Source organism: Lygodium microphyllum, chromosome 5 (assembly GCF_053477565.2).
Source record: "Lygodium microphyllum isolate KBCC chromosome 5, Lygodium_microphyllum_v1.1.10, whole genome shotgun sequence".
Taxonomy (NCBI): domain Eukaryota; kingdom Viridiplantae; phylum Streptophyta; class Polypodiopsida; order Schizaeales; family Lygodiaceae; genus Lygodium; species Lygodium microphyllum.
The window spans coordinates 27,637,664-27,656,736 of NC_141139.1; the positions used below are offsets into that span (position 1 = coordinate 27,637,664).

The 19,073-nt window shown below is 39.3% G+C and overlaps 1 protein-coding gene across 1 annotated transcript; it reads left to right on the forward strand.

Annotated features, from left to right (window-relative positions):
- The first annotated feature begins 260 nt into the window (after positions 1–260).
- Positions 261–3,137, forward strand: LOC148035638 (uncharacterized). Its single transcript, XM_087677632.1, has one exon. It carries the CDS (start codon positions 498–500, stop codon positions 2,010–2,012), a length of 1,515 nt encoding a protein of 504 aa, XP_087533758.1. The 5' UTR covers positions 261–497; the 3' UTR covers positions 2,013–3,137.
- Positions 3,138–19,073: the final 15,936 nt, after the last annotated feature.

The window sequence follows — 19,073 nt, forward strand, 5'->3', positions numbered from 1 at the left end:
TTACAAAAAAGCAAACCAAGTACAAAGAGCTTTTAATACTGACAAACTACCATGGGTGAATTTGAAGTTTTGCCTAAAGGAATAGTATAATAGTAGTAGCAGTAGATGAGGCAATAGTGGGGAAGAATAGTAAATGAAGCCTTTTTGGGTTTTTAATGGAATTGATGATGGTGAGATTATTTGATGATGATGATGATGATATTGATAAAAGAAAGAGAAGGGATCCTCCTTTTTTCTTCTTTCTTCTTCAAAATCAAAGTGTCCAAATTGGCCATCATCTCTTTCCTTCCCTTCCTTCTTTCCTTCCCTCCTCATAATAACAAGCCAAGTGATCAAATGATTTGCCTTATTCTCATCTCCTTTTCTATTCACCTTGAGCTGTGCCATTTTGCAGCCTTTGTGGAAAGCTCCTCTGCCATCTTTGCCACATTGTTAGGCAAGGGAGGAGCAACTTGGTCTTGTGATAGTTTCACCCTAAGCTGCACGCGGCAAAGCCCATGGATATTACGACGACTACCACAACCACAACCACTACCAACACATCCTCTACTACTTGTACAACTACAAGCAGTAGTGAGGCAAGTCAAGAGAACCCAACAACAACAACAACAACAAATTCTACCTCCCCCTCTTCCAAAAAACCCTGCAGGCAACCCTCTCCCACTCACAAACTTACTATTTCATCTTGTGATATCAGCCCGCCAACTCACAGACTTTCCACTTCTTCTGCCCCTGCACCTGCAAACCCTAGCCAGAGTCTTGCACTGATACCCTTCACAGGAAGCTTCCCCCTCTTCCCCCTCCTCTTTGCCTCTCCTTCCTCATCTGCTTCTGCTCCTCCTCCTCACGATGATCGGAAGCCTCGCCGCACCGCTCCCGACGGTGCCCCCCGCCCCCCAGAGGCCGACGGCGAGGAAGAGAAGAAATCTGAATCATACAGGGAGCCCAAGAAGAGGTCCAAGAACTGGACACGATTCGAAACCCTAATCCTGATCAGGCTCCGGACTGAGTTTGCTCCTCGCTTCGCAAAGCAGGGGCGGAAGAGCGAGCTCTGGGATGAGATCTCTGCTGGTCTGCAGCGGAGTGGCTTCTTGCGCGATGCGCAGCAGTGCAGGGACAAATGGGAGAAGCTCATGGCAGGCTACAAGGAGGTCAGTGATGGCGGCAAGCGCAGAGAGGACAACCCGTACTTTGATGAGCTCCATCCACTGCTCTCACGAAGGCTTCTAAAGCGTGAGAGGGAGACATCGCAGGAGGCACCAGCTCAATCCGATGACAAGCTGCCCGAGGCCCCCCTCAGAGATTCCTCAAATTTGGATAGGCCTGATGGCGGAGGGGAGGACAAAGAACAGACAGGCTCTGTGGGGAAGAAGAGGAAAGTCGGGTTAATGGAGCTGCATGCGGTACAAGCCCTGCTTGAGACCATCATAGTTAGCCAGCAGACATATTTCAATGAGCTTCTGGACTCGATCGAGCAGAAGGAGCAGCTCAGAGAGCAGATAAGGCTTGAGAGGGAGGAGAAATGGAGAGAGGAGGAGAGAATCCAAAGAGGGGCCTTCACAAATGCTATGATGATCCTCACCCAAAAGCTCACTGATGGTGACAGAGCTGCTGCACCGATGCCACCTCCGCCCACAGCAGGGGCTGTGGCAACTTCTGTCACGCCATTCCCTGCAGCACCAGCTCTCCTGCCTGTGTTGAGCCCCACCGAGCAACCTGGACCAAAGAAGCGGTCGAAAAACTGGAAAAGGGGTGAGGTTTTGCAGCTCATTGAGCTGCGAGGTGAGATGGAGGACAGATTTGCCAAATCTACCAGAAGGGCTGTCCTGTGGGAGGAGTTGGCGGAGTCGCTCAGGGCTCGAGGGATCAAAAGAGATGCCAAGCAATGCCGGGAGAAGTGGGACAAGCTAATGTCCGAGTACAAGGATGTGTGTGATGGCAAGAAGGACAAGGGTGATAGCTCTTATTTTAGTGAAATAAAAGCATCCCTTCCAGGAGGAAGTGCAGCTTAAAGTGCTTCTTCGAGTCTGCACACTCGCAGATCTTCGATCTTCCCCCCTCTTAGGGGCAGGTACAATATACACAGGGAGAGAGGCACATTCTGTAATATTGTCAATTGCAACTCTCAGATTGGAACATTACTGAGAAGATTGGGTGTCAGCCCATTGTTAAGGGCCATTCCAGACAAAGGTTATAAAAAAGTAGTCCTCAGAAGCATGAAAAGGATAGACCATTTATATAGTTGCTTTATACATCTATAGGCTTATCATTATTGGGTGGTCACTTGCCACCCACTGTACAGTATGCTGCTAAGATTCTGATCTATCCAGACTAAATAGAAGGTGCAATAGATATTTTGCATGACACAGATTCAAATAGCAGTGTGATTTGCTTGAGATTTGGTTTTTATCCACAGTATTTGGGGAGCTTGTCTGAGATGTTAAGGTAGTGACATCATGCATGTGTATAGTCCTGTGTGAGTGGACTGTGTCATCTAGAGAATGCCTTAACTTTTCATGGGCATGTGATAAATCTTTTTCCCAATGTTGCGCTGTTTTGTAATGCTTACCTGGGCTTGTTATTGTAGGGGCATATTCTGTGTATTTTACAACTCTCTGTTGTGATTAATGGGTGGAATCTTCCTCGGGAATACAAGGTTGACCCATTATAATGAATGAAAGTAGGGTATAGGAGTCAGATGCATTAATTTGCAAAAAAATTTACTAAACATTAGCGCTGGATGCATTTTTGCTCGAGAACAACAAAAATGTTTCATATATCCTGTCTATGCTGAAGATAGAAGCCATATTTTGGAATTAGTTGAAGAAAAATTGACCTTTGAAGGGTTGCGGAGGGGAGCCTTTCCAAAATTTATCAAGGGACCTGAAGTTTGACAGATTTGAACCGCTGCAAGTTAGCCTTTGATTCTGCCACGAAATAGCTCTATTGTGTTACCTCGTTGGTCCCAATCATGAAGCCTTGGTAGTACTCAAAAGTGTCACACGACTGGCACCATTTTCTAACTGGTGCCTTTAATCTATATTCCACAAGCAACTGCAGAGTCTTTGCAATCTTCAATATAGTGCTAATGAAATCTAAAGGGTGAGGACAATGTTTCATAGTTACAACTTGTGGAAGCTTCAAGATTTGTATTGCAATTTGCAAGCTGTAAGTTTCTGCAATTTATGATGCTTGACATGTTAGACAGATTTTCCACAATTGTGTACTACTAATGCAAATCCTGTCAAAGACAGACAGGAACAAACTTAATGATTTCTGCCTTACTGCCCTTTTTAGTGCAAAGGTGCAATGATCCATCTTCATCTCTAAAAGTGTTATAAAATGTTTGAAGTGCAAAAGTGCAATGATCCATCTCTATCTCTAAAAGGGTTGCAAGATGTTAAGATGCCAGCTGGCTGCTGCATTGAAATTACTGGACTGCCATGTATGGACCACATGGACGGAGGCAACCACCTGAGCTTGTAGGTGGAGGGTTGCCATATTACTGGTAGTGTTTCATACAACTGCAGTAGAGTAGATGGGCTGCTAATGGAATGGGTGCTAGCCTAGTTGTGTGGCAACATTGAGTATTGGTGCCCCTAATTGATTACTGAAAGTTTACCAACCTTGGTCCTTGTGTATTTGCTTAGCTCTAGACTAGAGGGGGAGCATTACACCATGCAGCTTCCACATAGACTAGCTTCCAATCTTTTGGGAATATACATGTCTTTGAATGTGCTCTCTTTGTTGATGTCTGGGAGGAGCTCTTAGTTTGCGATTGGTCTCTCATTGTTTTTTTTTTTGAGGTGTCTAATTATGACTAAACACTTGATCACCTTAACCTATTCAATAAGCTCGAATACATGATTTGTGATATAGGTTGACTAAACACTTGATCACCTTAATCTATTCAATAAGCTTGAATACACGATTTGTGATATAGGTTGACTTGCTTGGGTCTTTCAGGGAGTTGTCTTGACCATCATGGACTTTGAGACACAATCTACACTTTTGGAGAGAATAAAATTCTTGTTGTTGAGGAAGTTTAAAACAAAAGGGGTGGCTAAAGGTCTCGCTAATGGATGAGGTGATCCCTTCTAGAATGGAGTGGATTCCAAGTATAGCAAGCCTTGGATCTATGTGAGACGGGGGTTGGAGGTGGTGGGCTTATGTTTTGCTCATGTGTAGTTTGTCGTTGAATCATACTTGGCCAATGTGGGATGCACTGGTAATGAAGGTAAGAGTGCATTTGTATTTTTATACTTCCAAACACAAAAGAAGGGTTGGGTCTGATTGGATGTAGTTGTGAGGGTTGCATGGGTTTAGAATTGCAAACAATTTTGCATCGATTTTTAGATTTCAATCCATAGGCACATATCGTTGTGGGTTTCAAGTTTTCCCTCGTGTGAAGTTAGGTGGGCACATTGTGTGGTTCCAATGGAGCGGTTGCATAATTTCTTCTATTGCTATCATTATTGTTGGCCAACATTGTCCTTTCAACTATGATAAGCTAGTCTTGATTGCCATGCTAATGTTTCTTAAGAGCACCTAATGCACTTGATTGAAAGGCTTTCATAATCGCTTAAACATCTAAACTCTAAAACCTCGAGGTGTTGGCGTCTTGTGAATCAAGATCCATGAGCTTGACTCATGCATGGTGTGAACAACTCAACCAGTGTGTGCCTGTTGGCCATTATACCCCATCAATCACATTGCCCCCCATATAGTTGCATATATGTGCATAGACATGTATACGAAAATAATTCATGAGCAGTAGGATCTTCCACCTAGTGATAATCTCACCTAGATTCATGTTTACTATACTTTGGAAACCACTCTATTCTAAGATGTATCCACCTCCAACACTAACCATTAGTTCACCCAAGAATCCTTTGAACTCAACCCAAGGATGGCTTAACCACTCATCCTAGTGTATATCCTCCAACCACTTTAGCATACTAGCCATCTTGTCCACCATATAGTCATGCTTACTTGTATAGCCACATGCGACTAAGGTACATGCATTACAACTTATGTCACCCTTCTCTCCCTTTGGATGTGCTTTCTTCCTCTTGAACAAACCAAGGACATCTTTGTTGGATTGCTCACCACCCTCTCCTAGTAGAACATTCCTTAGGACTGATCTTTATAGCTAACTAGACACACTTTATATAATAAATGCGTAGTTCTCTACTCCCTATGAGTGAGGATGCATTTTGGTTCATGTGGTAGTAAAGTGTCATAAAATAGTTTATCAAGATCCTTATGAGTGACCAAATTCTCATAATCTCCCAACTTTCACTTTAGCTTACTTGAAATACTAGACAAGGCAAGTGTCAACTCTTCCTTGCTACTCCAACTCATAGTAGCACAACCAAAGAAAAACATAAAACCACTAGTAGACCTCATGTTTGAAATACTATCAGTCTAATCTGCATGTGTAACCAATGGTCATGCAAGTCCAATGGTATGCTTGCACCATAGAATAAGGCATAATCCAATGTTGACTTGACATTGTGCAATGTGCACCACGCTGCATCCAAATGTGGCTTCCATGGAAGCTGCACAAATTGACTCCCCAAACCAATCATGTGGTTTAGGTATGGCCTAGTGATCATCAAATAGATAATGCTACCCACAATCTTCCAATACATAGTGTCATTCTCAATCAAATCATCCTCATGTGCACTAAGCTTAGCATTAACATCCAAAGGCATAGAAATAGACGTGCAATCAACCATACCATACTTCAATATATCCAATGCGTACTCTCTATGACAACTATATACATTTTGGAGTCTTGATTATATCTATGCAGAGAAAATAATAGAGCTCTCCCAAATCTTTCATCTCAACTTTAGTATTGAAGATACCCTTCACATGGTCAATCTCTGTCTCACTAGCACCCACAATGATCAAATCAACCATATATATACTAATGACCATAATACTTGCATCACTCTCACATACATTGAGTAAGTGATCAACATGTGCTTTGTGAAATCCAATGCTAACAAGGTATTCTGCAATCCTATCATGCCATGGCCCTAGGTACTTGCTTCAACCTATATAAGGCCTTACAAAGCATGCATACATAATTTGGATAATTCTCAACCACATAACCAAGTGGTTGCTCCACATAAACTTCCTCTTGCAACTTTCCTTGTAAGAAGGTATTCTTAGCATCCATTCGATGCACAATTCCACCCTTTGATGTAGCCACTACTATGACAGCCCTCAATAGTGGCCATTTTAGCCATTGGAGCAAAAGTCTCCTCATAATCAGTACCATGAGTCTGTGCATACCCTTTGGCAACTAGTCATGCCTTATAGCACTCAATAGATCAATGTGACTTATACTTGACCTTATAGACCCATTTGTAGTCAATATCTTTCTTGCCTTCAAGTAAAGGCACCAACTTCCATGTGCCATTCTTCTTATATGCAGTCATTTCTTCATCCATAACACGATCCTAATACTCATTACCCATTACATCCTCAAAACGAGTGGGTTCCACATCCTGCATTTGTCACATTGGCTTTCTTACTCTACTTGACCTGCATGGACTTGGATCACTACTAGGTGCTTTAGCATTCTTTTGTATCTTTCGCACACCAATTGTTTTAATAGACGGAATCCCAAACTTCTCATTTAAGATATGCTCAGAGCAATTTGAATCAACATCAATATGAGAGAAACTTGATGATATATTTGTTATAAGAGTTGAGTCCCTAACTTTCTCTTTACCTTTTCTTGACATGTGTGATGTACTTGGTAGAGTAATTTGTGACCTCAATCTATTACTCAAGGGTCTATCAATAGAAACTATGACTAGGAGACTCTTGTGGTCCACTCAATCTTTGTGACTCCTGGCTTGTTTTTTGCACAACCTACCTCTTCTTGAAATTCATTGTAATGGCTGACATTAATCCCCTACCTTGTCTTATGATCTTGGATGAATAATAGCCCTCTCATGCTCATTAGCTCCAATTGCATTCTGCACATTACTATACTAGCTACTCATTTCATAAAAAACATTCATGCTAACTCTCAGCTCACATATAACAAGATTATAATACTATATTTGTTCTGGTCAAGAGAATATCCCACAAATACACATTCTCTGCTATTGACTATGCAACTAATCAGGACTATCCACATCAGCAATACATCCAAATATTTTGAGATGGGACAGATTTGGCTTTCTACTTGCAACCTTCTCTTTGGGTAGGTATCATACCATGTACAGTAACAATGTCCTATTTATAATGTACATAGTAGTAGCAATTGCTTTAGCCCAATAGTAATAAGGAAAGTTTCTTTTTGATATCAATGCATGAGCCACCTTTGTAATATATCTAATTTTTTTGCACATAAGTCCATTTTGATACTTAGTATATCTACATGTATACTACCTATGTATACCATTTTTCTATATGCAATATGTCTATTTTTCCACACAGTAAGGCCATTTTGATGTGGAGTATATCTATATGTATACTACCTATGTATACCATTTTTCTATAAGAAATAAAAAAACTCAATGGATAGATTTTTCCCCTCCATTCGACCTTAGGTATCTAATATTTCCTTCTTAACCAAGGCCTTAATTAAATCTTTTAAAGTGAGCAAATACCTCACTTTTCTCACACATAAAGTGAACCTATACTTTGCGAGAGTATGATTATCAATAAAGGAAACATAACACTTGCAACCACTCAAAGTTGCAGTCTTTGTAAGATCCCACACATCAGAATGTATCAATTTGAGTGGCTTCTTCTATACATGCATTTCATGTAGAAAGGCATGCCTTGCTTGCTTTTCAAATTGATATGTTTCACATAGTCAAACAACTGTTCAGATTTATTATTGCTTTGAGAAGAAGAGGAATCCAAGCCAAGGTTCTTCTCCTCTAGTATCAACGTAGAAATAAAGTTTGGAAAATCAAGGATATCATCCCTTGTATTCATAGATGACTTGAAGCTCTTGTACTCATCTCCAAGTCCATCTAAGCATTCACGCACAACATCATCATCATCAACTACCACACTGATAGATCCAAGAGCTTCCACAATACTCTTGATCTTCAATGCATAATCATTAATAGACAAGTTTTCTCTTTTCACTTGGTTAATATCTAACTTGAGCTATAGCTTTTTGGCCTTTGTCTTTTATGCAATAGCGGGGGTATCAAATTCTTACAAATAGCCCATTCTGCTATTTGTGACACAGACAGACAACCAATTTTTTTCCTCACTTATCTCACCCTTTCAAGCATGGTACTCATTCTTTATGAACTCAATTAGGTTTTTCACAAGATATCAAAGCAATCATGTGCTCTTTAGAGTCAACAATCATTCTTAGGCATCTAAATCACCATAAGTAGGTCACATATGCTTCACTTTCTGAAGATCACTATAGGTTGTCAAAGAAGGGTATCAAGATCAACCTATTTCTCACTCTATATACACCAACCCCATAGATTTCAAGTTTAGATTAAAGTAAGTGTTAAGAATTTTCTCGGAACATAACTAGGTGAGGCTAACATTGAAGCACTCCAAGCAAGAAGAGTTTTCAAGAAGCCATAGCCAAACTAAAGACACATTTAATAAAGTAGATAATATGCACTCCATGGTGGATAATTTGTAAATAGCTATAAGTCAAAAGAAAAAGCACATGATTATTTTCCTCACTACATCCCCTTCACATTGCTTGTGCATTGGTGGTCATGCAAACTAGAGACTCTCTATCAACAAACTTTTCACTTTTTGTATGCCATACACTTATCGTCCCTATAAATTATGAGTTAAAGAAACCCTATGAGATGCTACTTCATCTTAATACAAAACACTTGTTGATGAAGTTTAAACTTCAAAAATTTAGCACAAAATAGGAAATCATTCATCATTGAATCATTGGTATTAGAATCCAAGGTGAAAGCATCATCTCAATATTGTAAAGTTTAGGGTATCTTTCCAAGACTTGAGAGCAACTTGTCTAATCTCATTGAAGAGGCTCAACTCAAGTTATTGTTGAATTTTGGAACTCCTAGTTGTGGTGTTAAAGTCTTCCTAAGTGCTCACTTATTGATCTAAAGCTCAATAACTCATATGACTATTCATAGCATTGTATCTTTTGAGTGAAGTACATTGTGAGTGTTGAAAGATGTCCCATTAGATTGTAGAAATTTGCACCAACAAGTATGGTAAGACCTACTCATAAAATCTCATTGCATAAGTGTGCACAACCAATTTCAATCCATAACCATCACATATGTGCACTATAAGATGCGAAACATGTCATGAGAATGCCAACAAGATATGTAACTATCAATGTAATTGTGATGCATTGAAGTATGTGGAAAAAGCCTTGAATTAGCAAGCCAAATGTCCTGAAATGAAGTATTGCAATGAGGTCAAGAGTCAATATCAAGCCCACGATCCAATTCATATACACCCAAGATAATGATGTTTGCAAAATCCATGCCATAAAATCAAATGATCAATGAGCTGAATGACCCAACAATGTGAAAACATTTTAAATTATCATGCTACACCAATGGTATATTTGTCAAAGTATCCATTGGAATAGACACATTGGAATAAGCATTGGAATGACCATCAAAATTTCTGTCAACACTGTGATGCTTTTTTTTGAGAGCCTAAACAAGACTAGGGATGGAATGGTCATACATGGACAAGCCTGAAGGCAAATGAAGGACTAGATTTGTGCCTGTTGGGAGCACAGATCTAGATGGTTTTAGCAGTTAGAGTTCTTATGTTTTGTAGGAGATATTTTTGGGGCTTTCTCCCAGGCAGCACAGATCTAGATGGTTTTAGCAGTTAGAGTTCTTATGTTTTGTAGGAGATATTTTTGGGGCTTTCTCCCATGACTAGTAGGGTTATTCTTGGACTCACAAATATCTATAGGAGGATTTCTAGGATTTTGGACTTCATGCAAAGACCATGATTGATATAGAGGTTTGAGACTTGATAGCTTAGTAATAAAAGCAGGTGTTTCATCACATAGTTGTATATGATATCATTTGGATTTGAGAATAATAAGTTGGGGGACACAATGTTAAGAGGTATAAGAAGACCGTACATGCGTGTGTCACTAGTAACTACAAGTGCATTCATGGAGGTGTGGAGGTAGCTCATAGAGTTATCCTTGCAAGTTGTGAGATGTTAGAGTTGAGAACTTCTGAAAGGTGATGAATTGGTTTTGAATTGCCAATTTTCTTTGGAGTTGTAGAGGATTGTGATGTTGATGGTCTTGATGTGTGAACCTTGGGTGGAGAGTTTGGCCACATCATCGATATATGCAATGAAATATCCACTAAAATAGACATGTTGGAACAATAGTTGAAATGATTTTCAAGTAGCCATTGCTATATAATGGCAATCATATTAGCGTGAAAGCATGTTAGGCGGTCTACATTTGGTGCTAAAAGGTAGGTAGCTGTTAGGGGTTAAAAAGTGGGTATTTTAGGATTTTGACATATAAATAGCGGTTGCTCAAAATACAAGTTTATTTTTCAAAAATTCTTAGATCTCAAACGTGTGAAAAGAGAGGCCAATATGTTATGTAACTATGTTACGACCTCAGGCACCAGTGCCACAATGAATGCCAATAATCATTGTCAACTCCCTCTCTCTCTCTCTCTCTCTCTCTCTCTCTCTCTCTCTCTCTCTCTCTCTCTCTCTTCTCTCCTTGATCTCTCATATGATAATTTAGCATTTTCATAAATATATGTATATATATCCCCATATGCTATTCTTTGTCTCTCTCTCATGGGGCCAACTTCACGTTATTCCATCTCTCTCTCTCTCTCTCTCTCTCTCTCTCTCTCTCTCTCTCTCTCTCTCTCTCTCTCTCTCTCTCTCTCTCTCTCTCTCTCTCTCTCTCTCTCTCTCTCTCTCTCTCTCTCTCTCTCTCTCTCACCATCACGAGATCTCTACTAGTAGCTAAAGCAATTCATTTTTGAAGCAAAAGTAGTCTACTTTGGTCTTCTCGAATGTTTTGGCTCTTGGTTGTGCACATCATGTAGTTAGTATAGGTGTGGGTACATATCGGTTTGAAGATTTTCTAAGCATTATGTAAATATTATGGACTATATGCATGCTTATCGGAATCATCATTTAGGTTTCGAAAGGATGAAGAACTAGGCTAAGAAAGGGTCTTCCTTAGAGTCAAGGAAGGGTATGCCTCAGAAGGGAAAGAACACTGCATAAGGGTTGCCTAGCAGGATAGGTTTGTTGCATATGCAAATTTGTGTGATTGGTATCCTTGCCTTGCAAAAGAGGCATGTCTAATCAATCAATCTATTTCAATTTGACAAAAGAGTCATGCACGTATGTATGTACAAATAAGGTAAAGGTTGTCCAAAATATAGATCTTGGATACTTTTCTAAATCTTGTGACTAAAGTGCTCTATAGTGGTTCTTCATGTTCAGATTGTGGTATTATACCACTATAGAGGTGTAGAGCACTGCTAAAAAGTGGTACCTACACTAGAAAGTGGTCCATTGATTATTGGTTCGGACCAGTAAAAAGTAGTATAAACCATTAAAAAAGATCCTTTGTGCTAAGATTGTGGTATCAAACCACTATAGAATTGTAGAACGATATGAGAGAAGTGGTACGCACCACTAAAAAATGGTCCACTAATTAGTGGTTGGACCTCTAAAAAGTGGCAAGACCAGTAAAAAGTGGTCCTTCATGTTGACAATGATATTGAACCACTCTTTAAATGTATCCACCACTAAAAATTGTTCCACTACACAGTGATTTGGACCTCTAAAAAGTGGCGATACACAATAAAAGTGGTATAGACCATTAAAAAGTGGTAACCACTACAAGAAAATGGTCTTGTAAAAAGTGGTTTCCATCACTAAAAATGATATGCATAATTAAAAAGTGGTATAGTCCACTAAAAAGTGGTAATCACCCCCTTAAAGATGATCTCATAAAAGTGGTATGCACCATTAAAAAGTGGTGCCCACCAAATCAAAAGTGATGCCTACCACTAAGTCATGGTATCGACCACACTTAAAAGTAGTACATAGTACTAGAAAGTGGTAATAACCATAAGCAAATGTGGTGGCTACCACTAAAGAGTAGTAGTGGTAACAAAAAAGTGGTTTTTGCAACATTGATAAGTGATATATATAAAGTGGTACAAACGACAAAAAAGTGTCCAAGCCACTAAGAAATTGGCACATATCACTTGATAGAGGTACCTAGCACTAGAAAGCTATCTTCCATCACTTAAAAGTGGTACTCCAACACAAAAGTGGTGTTATATAACTTGCACTTCCACTTTTGAGTGGTACACTCTACTTTTTTGGGGTGATCACCAATATAGAGTGGAGTAAAAACATTTGAAAGTGGTGTGCAACCTCTCTTACAATGTGAAAAAAGTGATGTTCATGATCTAGTGGTTAAGTATAAGTTTCCATAAGTGTTCTCAAGGCTTTGTATAAACACAATTTCTATGTGGTAGAACCAAATTGGACAGCAGCAACAGATTGAAGAATTGGAAGACAAGGTAGATGGCATGGTCAATGATACTCGAATAGATGCACACATGCAACTGTATGAGGTAAAGGAAGATTTAGATCATGCAAGCCACCTAGAACCAATAAGATTTCATTGGATTGCTAAGAAGTATATGGTTCCAAACTTTTGAAGGATTAAGAAACTTAATTATTCTTAATCTAAACAGGCTACTAATTAAATGATAATTTTAAAAACATAAAGAAATAGGGACAATTATAAATCCACAATCTCATGTGTCAAAGCACATTTCTACAAGATTGACGAAATGACTTTAGATTTATCACATGCAAGACATTCAATAGTTTTTGTGGGATGTGAGACAAATTGCAGATGTGACAATCTAGAGATCCTATTCTATGCAAAACATTGAATTATCATCAAGTTATACTAGCCATAGGTTTTCATGACATGGCTTTTTACTTTTTGGACATTTTCAGCTCTAGGTCTATCATAGGCAGGATATCAATCATTTTTTGTGGAATTCGAGGCAAATTGTGGATGTGTTGATCTAGAGCTTTTGCTCTCTACACAACATTGAGTTCATCGTCAAAGTCATGTTGGCCACATGGTCTTCAATGACATGGCTTATTTCTTTCTAGCTTATTACTTTTTGGACATTTTCACAGAGTGGCACTATGAGAAGTGGAGTTTTTCAAAGGTGATTCTCGATGCTCTAAAGAAGATTGGAGATAAGCTAGTGTCTTTAAAGCCACTTCATCATGTCTAGAACAAGTTTCCTTAATATGATGCCAATTGCAATTGCTAGTTTATGACTTCATGTACAAAAACCTCTACATAATGACTATGACAACTCCATCACTCCTCCCACTTTTGATCCCATGGATGAGGAGCAAGACCTGTACTACCTCTCTCACATGCTCTTGCCATGCTTGTGGTGATGGACAATAAATAGCCCTAAACTCTCTATAGTATACAAAGAGCTGCCCCCTCAACAACCCCAAGGATCATTTGTCTGCTACATGTTTTTTATTGTCTAAGACAAAAAAGTGCATGGTCTTCTTTATTGCACTCGATGAGATGTGGAGATAAGTAATCATGACAAAAATAGTAACTTGCTGAGTGTTCTCTCAAAATCGTTGACTAGACCTCATTTTTCTTCTTAAAGGAGTAGTTCTCTCAAAATCTATGACAGAGACCATTGCCTCATTTGGAAACAAAGAAGTGCAATTCTTGAATTATTGTACTTGCCACTTGAATATGATATTGCGAATGACATACTTCTTCAAGTGGTCTCAATACACTTGTAGAAGTTTAAAAGGCAACATTTTCTTCTTGACACTATCTTTTATGGTGCTCTTCCTGCCTTTATACTCAAGACATTCTCTTGGACAGAATTAAATTTTACTTATACCACATAGATTACATGTTCCTATTAAGCATTTTTGGTGATGGAAACTATGATCAAAAGGAATAGGGTAGAGGTTAGACCCTAAAGTAAAGTGATATTCTTACTTGTGTTCTTGAACACAAGGCATCCATTACTAACAACTCCATCATGATAAGCACATGAAAAACACTTGCATGTGTAGTGAAAATCTTGAAGATCAAAACTTTGAGTTTGGATGTGACTTACAACTTCTTTAAGGGAAATCATCTATACATGCATAATACACCAACACATGTAAGAATCACTAAATTTTCAGAAAAAGAATGGTTTCAGAGACATAAAAAAAGGTCAAAAATTTTGGATATTTGTATACATTACTTTGAACCTAATATAGAATTTAACTTGTAATATACAAATATAATAGTGTTAACAATAAAATTAGAGATAATCAATCCTAGATCACCAACTAAAAGAAACTTGTACCTCTAAGAACTACATTTAGACCTAATGTTTAATTGTTAAACTAACACAATATAAGAAGTATGGAGGCATCACTAAAAAAGTGTTATGATAGCACTATCAAGAGTGGTTTGTATCATAAGAGAGTGATATGGAAACATTAAAAGAAGTATCACAATACTTGAAAGTGATGTTGACAATATAAAGAGAATGAGGACACTTCCAAAAGGTCAAGAAATCATAGGGGGTGATGTTCAAAAGCAAGCGGTGATCATTGACAAGTGATCTGCACCCACGTGAGTTTAGGCAACAAATATTTACAAGTGGCTTACCATTGGTTAATAGAGTGACAAACCTTTTGTTAGTGGCAGTAAGACTCTTGGAAGTGATAGATACCACCTTGAAGTGGTAGAGGACAACTTGGAAGGTGGTAAACCACTTGGGAATAGTGGTGCATTGCCTATCACTAGTAGGGATCTAGTTGTAACTAGTAGGGGACCACTTTCAAATGGTTTTGCACTTGAAATGATGATCTTAAGTGGTAGAGAACCACTTGAAAGTTGTATATACACGACTTAAGTGGTATGGGACCACTTATAAGGCAAAGCAAACCATGGTAGTCACTACCTAGAAGTGGTATTGCTCCAATTATAAGTTCTATGGGAACACTTGGGAGCCATAGCACACCATGTGTAAGCGGAAGGGAACTTGAACACTGCTTGCAAGTGGTAGGGGACTAGTTGCAAATGGTACAGGACTCCCTTGCAAGTGGTAGGGAAAAATTGTAAATTTTTGAGGAGCACTTGGTAGGAGACCACTAATGGCGGCATATTGCATGTAAATAGAGACACTTGCATGGTGGGCTTAAAGCTTTTGTAAGTGTAGCAAGGTGCTCCAAATGATGACCTTGCTTCTATAAATGGTAGTAGACGACTTGAAAGTTGTATGTAACAATTTGAAGTGGTAGGGGACCACTTGTAAGGTGAAGCAAACAACTTAAGAATGTTAGTTCACCACCTAAAAGTAGTAGTTTTCCACTTATAAGTGCTACAGGAACACTTGGGACTTGTAGCACACCACTTGTAAGTGTAGGGGACTAGTTGTAACTTGTAGATTACAACTAGAAATTGGTGGGGAACCAATTGCAAGTGGTAGAGGACTAGTTACAAGTGGTAGGTGACCACTTGCAACGAGTGGTCATGGATCGCTTATAAAGTTTAGAGGAGCAATTGTAAATGGTAGGTACCCACTTTCAAGTGATTTTTTGAGGAAATATTTTCAAGTGGTATACTATTTATAGTGGTGTTGGACCTTTAGTAAGAGGTATTGGACAACTTGAAATTATTTTACAACACTTTTGTGTGCTACTAGACCATTTCTAAGGGGTGCAACATCACTTATGAATGGTAGTGCCCCACTTTTAAGGGGTAGCGTTCTAGTTGGAAGTCATTGAGGGGAAAACTTACAAGTGGTAATGAACCATGTGTAAGTGGTAATGATCACTTGCATAGTGTCGCACACCTTTTCAAATTATGGGAGCTACATAGCTTCTAAGTGGTAGCACATTGTGGTGAAGTGCTTGTAAGTGATTATTAGTGAAGCACAAAATCTTTGATGGATAGCATAGCACTTGTAAGTGATAAAGAATCACTTGTAATAACTGACCACGAGCCTCTAGTTAATGGTATTATAGTAGTGTTAGTGCTAGCAACCACCTGTGAGTTATAGCATGCCACTTATACCTAACTCCAATAAAATGAAAAACTAGTTCAAAGATAGAATTGTAGTGTATAAAATAAAACACTTGTTTAGATACAGAAAATAGTTGTAGTGCACTGCTTATAACTAGTTGCAATAAAGGAAAAGTAGTTCAAATATAGAAAGGATTGATATATAAGTATAAGAATAAAGTGCTCTAGAAATACATATAAATATTGAAGAAAAATAACATTGTAAATTATTATAAACTAGTATCCTAAAATGTCAAATGCAAGTCACAAACCATTAGCTTCACTTGCCACTACTAAGTGTTGCTTGGTTGTATATGAGTTACTTTCATAGATTCCCACAAGCTTGGTAGCTTGCGCTTGGCTCATGTTGAAGCTTCACCTCGCTTTCACCATTTACTAATATTGTTGCTTAAGAAACATAGATTTACTAAAGCAAAAAGTACATTTGGGATTGTTGGATACTAGTATAATAATTGTTTCAAAACTTCTTAGTACTATAGCAAGACTAGCAAGTGGTGCAAAATAGCCAAGCTATGTTGAAATACTAGTAAACAATGGTATGTATAAACTAGCTCCTTGGTCTATCCCTCATGGTTAGGTTGGGTGAGAGTTGTGGTTGTGCTCCATTGTGTATTCTTATTTGTAGCAGCTTAATGCTCTTTATGGTTTTTGTTTGTGTAGATCGATTCGTGGGTTCAATGGGATGAGTCGAATGAACTATCTCCTGGTCATGAATGAGAGCTAATTTTAAAGTTGAAGTTCAAGTATAAAGGTGGCTCGAGATTCATAAAAGAGGCATTTTTAGTGAAAAATGGAATGATCATGGATCAAAGAGCTAGAGTTTTTCTAAATGAATTTCGATGCTAAGAACCCAATGTAGGTGTCCATTCATCGATCAGAGTCCATTTGACCCCCCATTTAATGGCCACAAGGTTTGGCATCTATTGGATTCGAAAGCCAAAAATTGCGTGATGGAGGCCATGTGATAGATTTTGATGCTAGAAAGCCACCTTTCCACTTGGTGTGAGGTGCTCACCAATGTCAATCTAAGGGACACCTTTTAGTAGTCCATTAGTGGGTTTTCCAAGATGACGCTGCTCGGTGCTCCCTTGGAGTATTATGGGGTTTGTCACTTAGGCCCTACCGAGTCTACATCGCAATGGAAGAGTTCCAACCAAACCCACTAGGATTCACCTGAATTTCTGGGTTCCTAAAATCAGATGGGTCTCCTAACAACCAGCTAGTGTTAATCATTTTGATTTTCCACTTCCTATAGGATTAATCGAACTAAAGCGGACTTGCCATTACACTTGGTTCAAAGAGCACAAGAGACGAAGGGGAGTGCAATATGTCAACCCTCTTGCCCATAAGGAAAAATCACATTCCAGCCCTCTAAAACAATACAAGTTTTTTAAATACCTACAGCATATTTATTGGAACATATACAACCAGCTTCCTTAATTAGTCCGTTAAATCACACATTCCTTCACGTAATTTATATCACAGACACACATACAATTCAAACAACCCTTGAGTAAAATAAATTTCTTTATTATATTGAAATTTTATTACAATTTCCATCTTTTCAACCTTGTGGAAGATATACAAAATTCCATGACAGTATTCTGCTCACCGCCAAGATTCCACCCTTGTAACTAGTATATAATAGGATTTCACGATCCCATCCTGGGTCATGAAGGGGCTCGTTAGATTCTAGGAGTATTGCAGAATTTACAGCGAGACCCCCCTTGGCACCACATTTCCTACTGCGCGAGGCTATTCCTACGGACAAACCTTTTGCTATAGAGCCGGTCTAAGCATGTTGAAGCAATAACCATGACCCCCACTACAAGGATATGAGGGTATAGCAACGGCCATTTGCGACGAGAAATAGCGGCGTCACTATTTGCGTCGCATTTGTATCGCTAATAGCGATGCAAATAGTGATGGTACTCAGATGAAAAAAATGCTAGCCGAAACTCGAGCATGTTATTTTGCATGCATTCACGAAAGAGAGAGCGAAAGGGAGAGCGAGAGGGAGAGTGAACATCTTGCATTTGAGAGGGAGAGAAAGAGAGAAAGAGGGAGAAAGAAGGCTTCTCACCGCGACCGCCGCTGTTCGCAAAGAAGAGGAGGAGGTGTATGGAGAGCGAAGAGGAGCCGCCGTCGCAAAGAGGAGCTGCCAAACCCTTCTTCGAGCCATTACGGTGAGTGCATTGTCCATTCTTACTTTGCTTTTGTGTTCTCTCTCTCTTTTTTGCTTGTTTTTGGTATAATTCGTGTGTATTGAGAGAGGGAGAGGAAATGAGAGAGAAAGAGAGGGAGAGGGAGAGGGAGAGGGAGAGGAAGAGAGAGGGAGGGAGGGAGAGAGAAAGAGATGGAGAGGGGGAGGGAGAGGAAATGAGAGAGGGAGAGGGAGAGGGAGAGGGAGGCAGAGGAAGAGAGGGAAACATTAAACATAATAGGGAAAGAGAGGGAGAGGGAGAGGGAGGGAGAGGGAAACATTAAACATAATAGGGAAAGAGAGAAAGAGAGGGAAAGAGAAAGAGAGGGGGAGGGAGAGAAAATGAGAGAGGGAGAGGAAGAGAGAAAAAACATTAAACATAATAGGGAGAGGAAGAAAGAGAAAGAGAGGGAGAGAAAAGAGAGAGAAACATTCAACATAATAGGGAAAGAGAGAGGGAGAGGGAGAGAGAAAAAACATTAAACATAATAGGGAAAGAGAGAAAGGGAGGGAGAGGAAGAAAAAAACATTAAACATAATAGGGAAAGAGAGAAAGAGAGGGCGAGGGAGAGGGAGGGAGACAAAATGAGAGAGGGAGAGGAAGAGAGAAAAGGAAATGAGAGAGGGAGGAGAGAAAAAAAAATTTAAACATAATAGGGAAAAAGAGAAAGAGAGAGAGAGGGCGAGGGAGGGAGAAGAAATGAGGGAGGGAGAGGAAATGAGAGAGGGAGAGGAGAGAGAAAAAACATT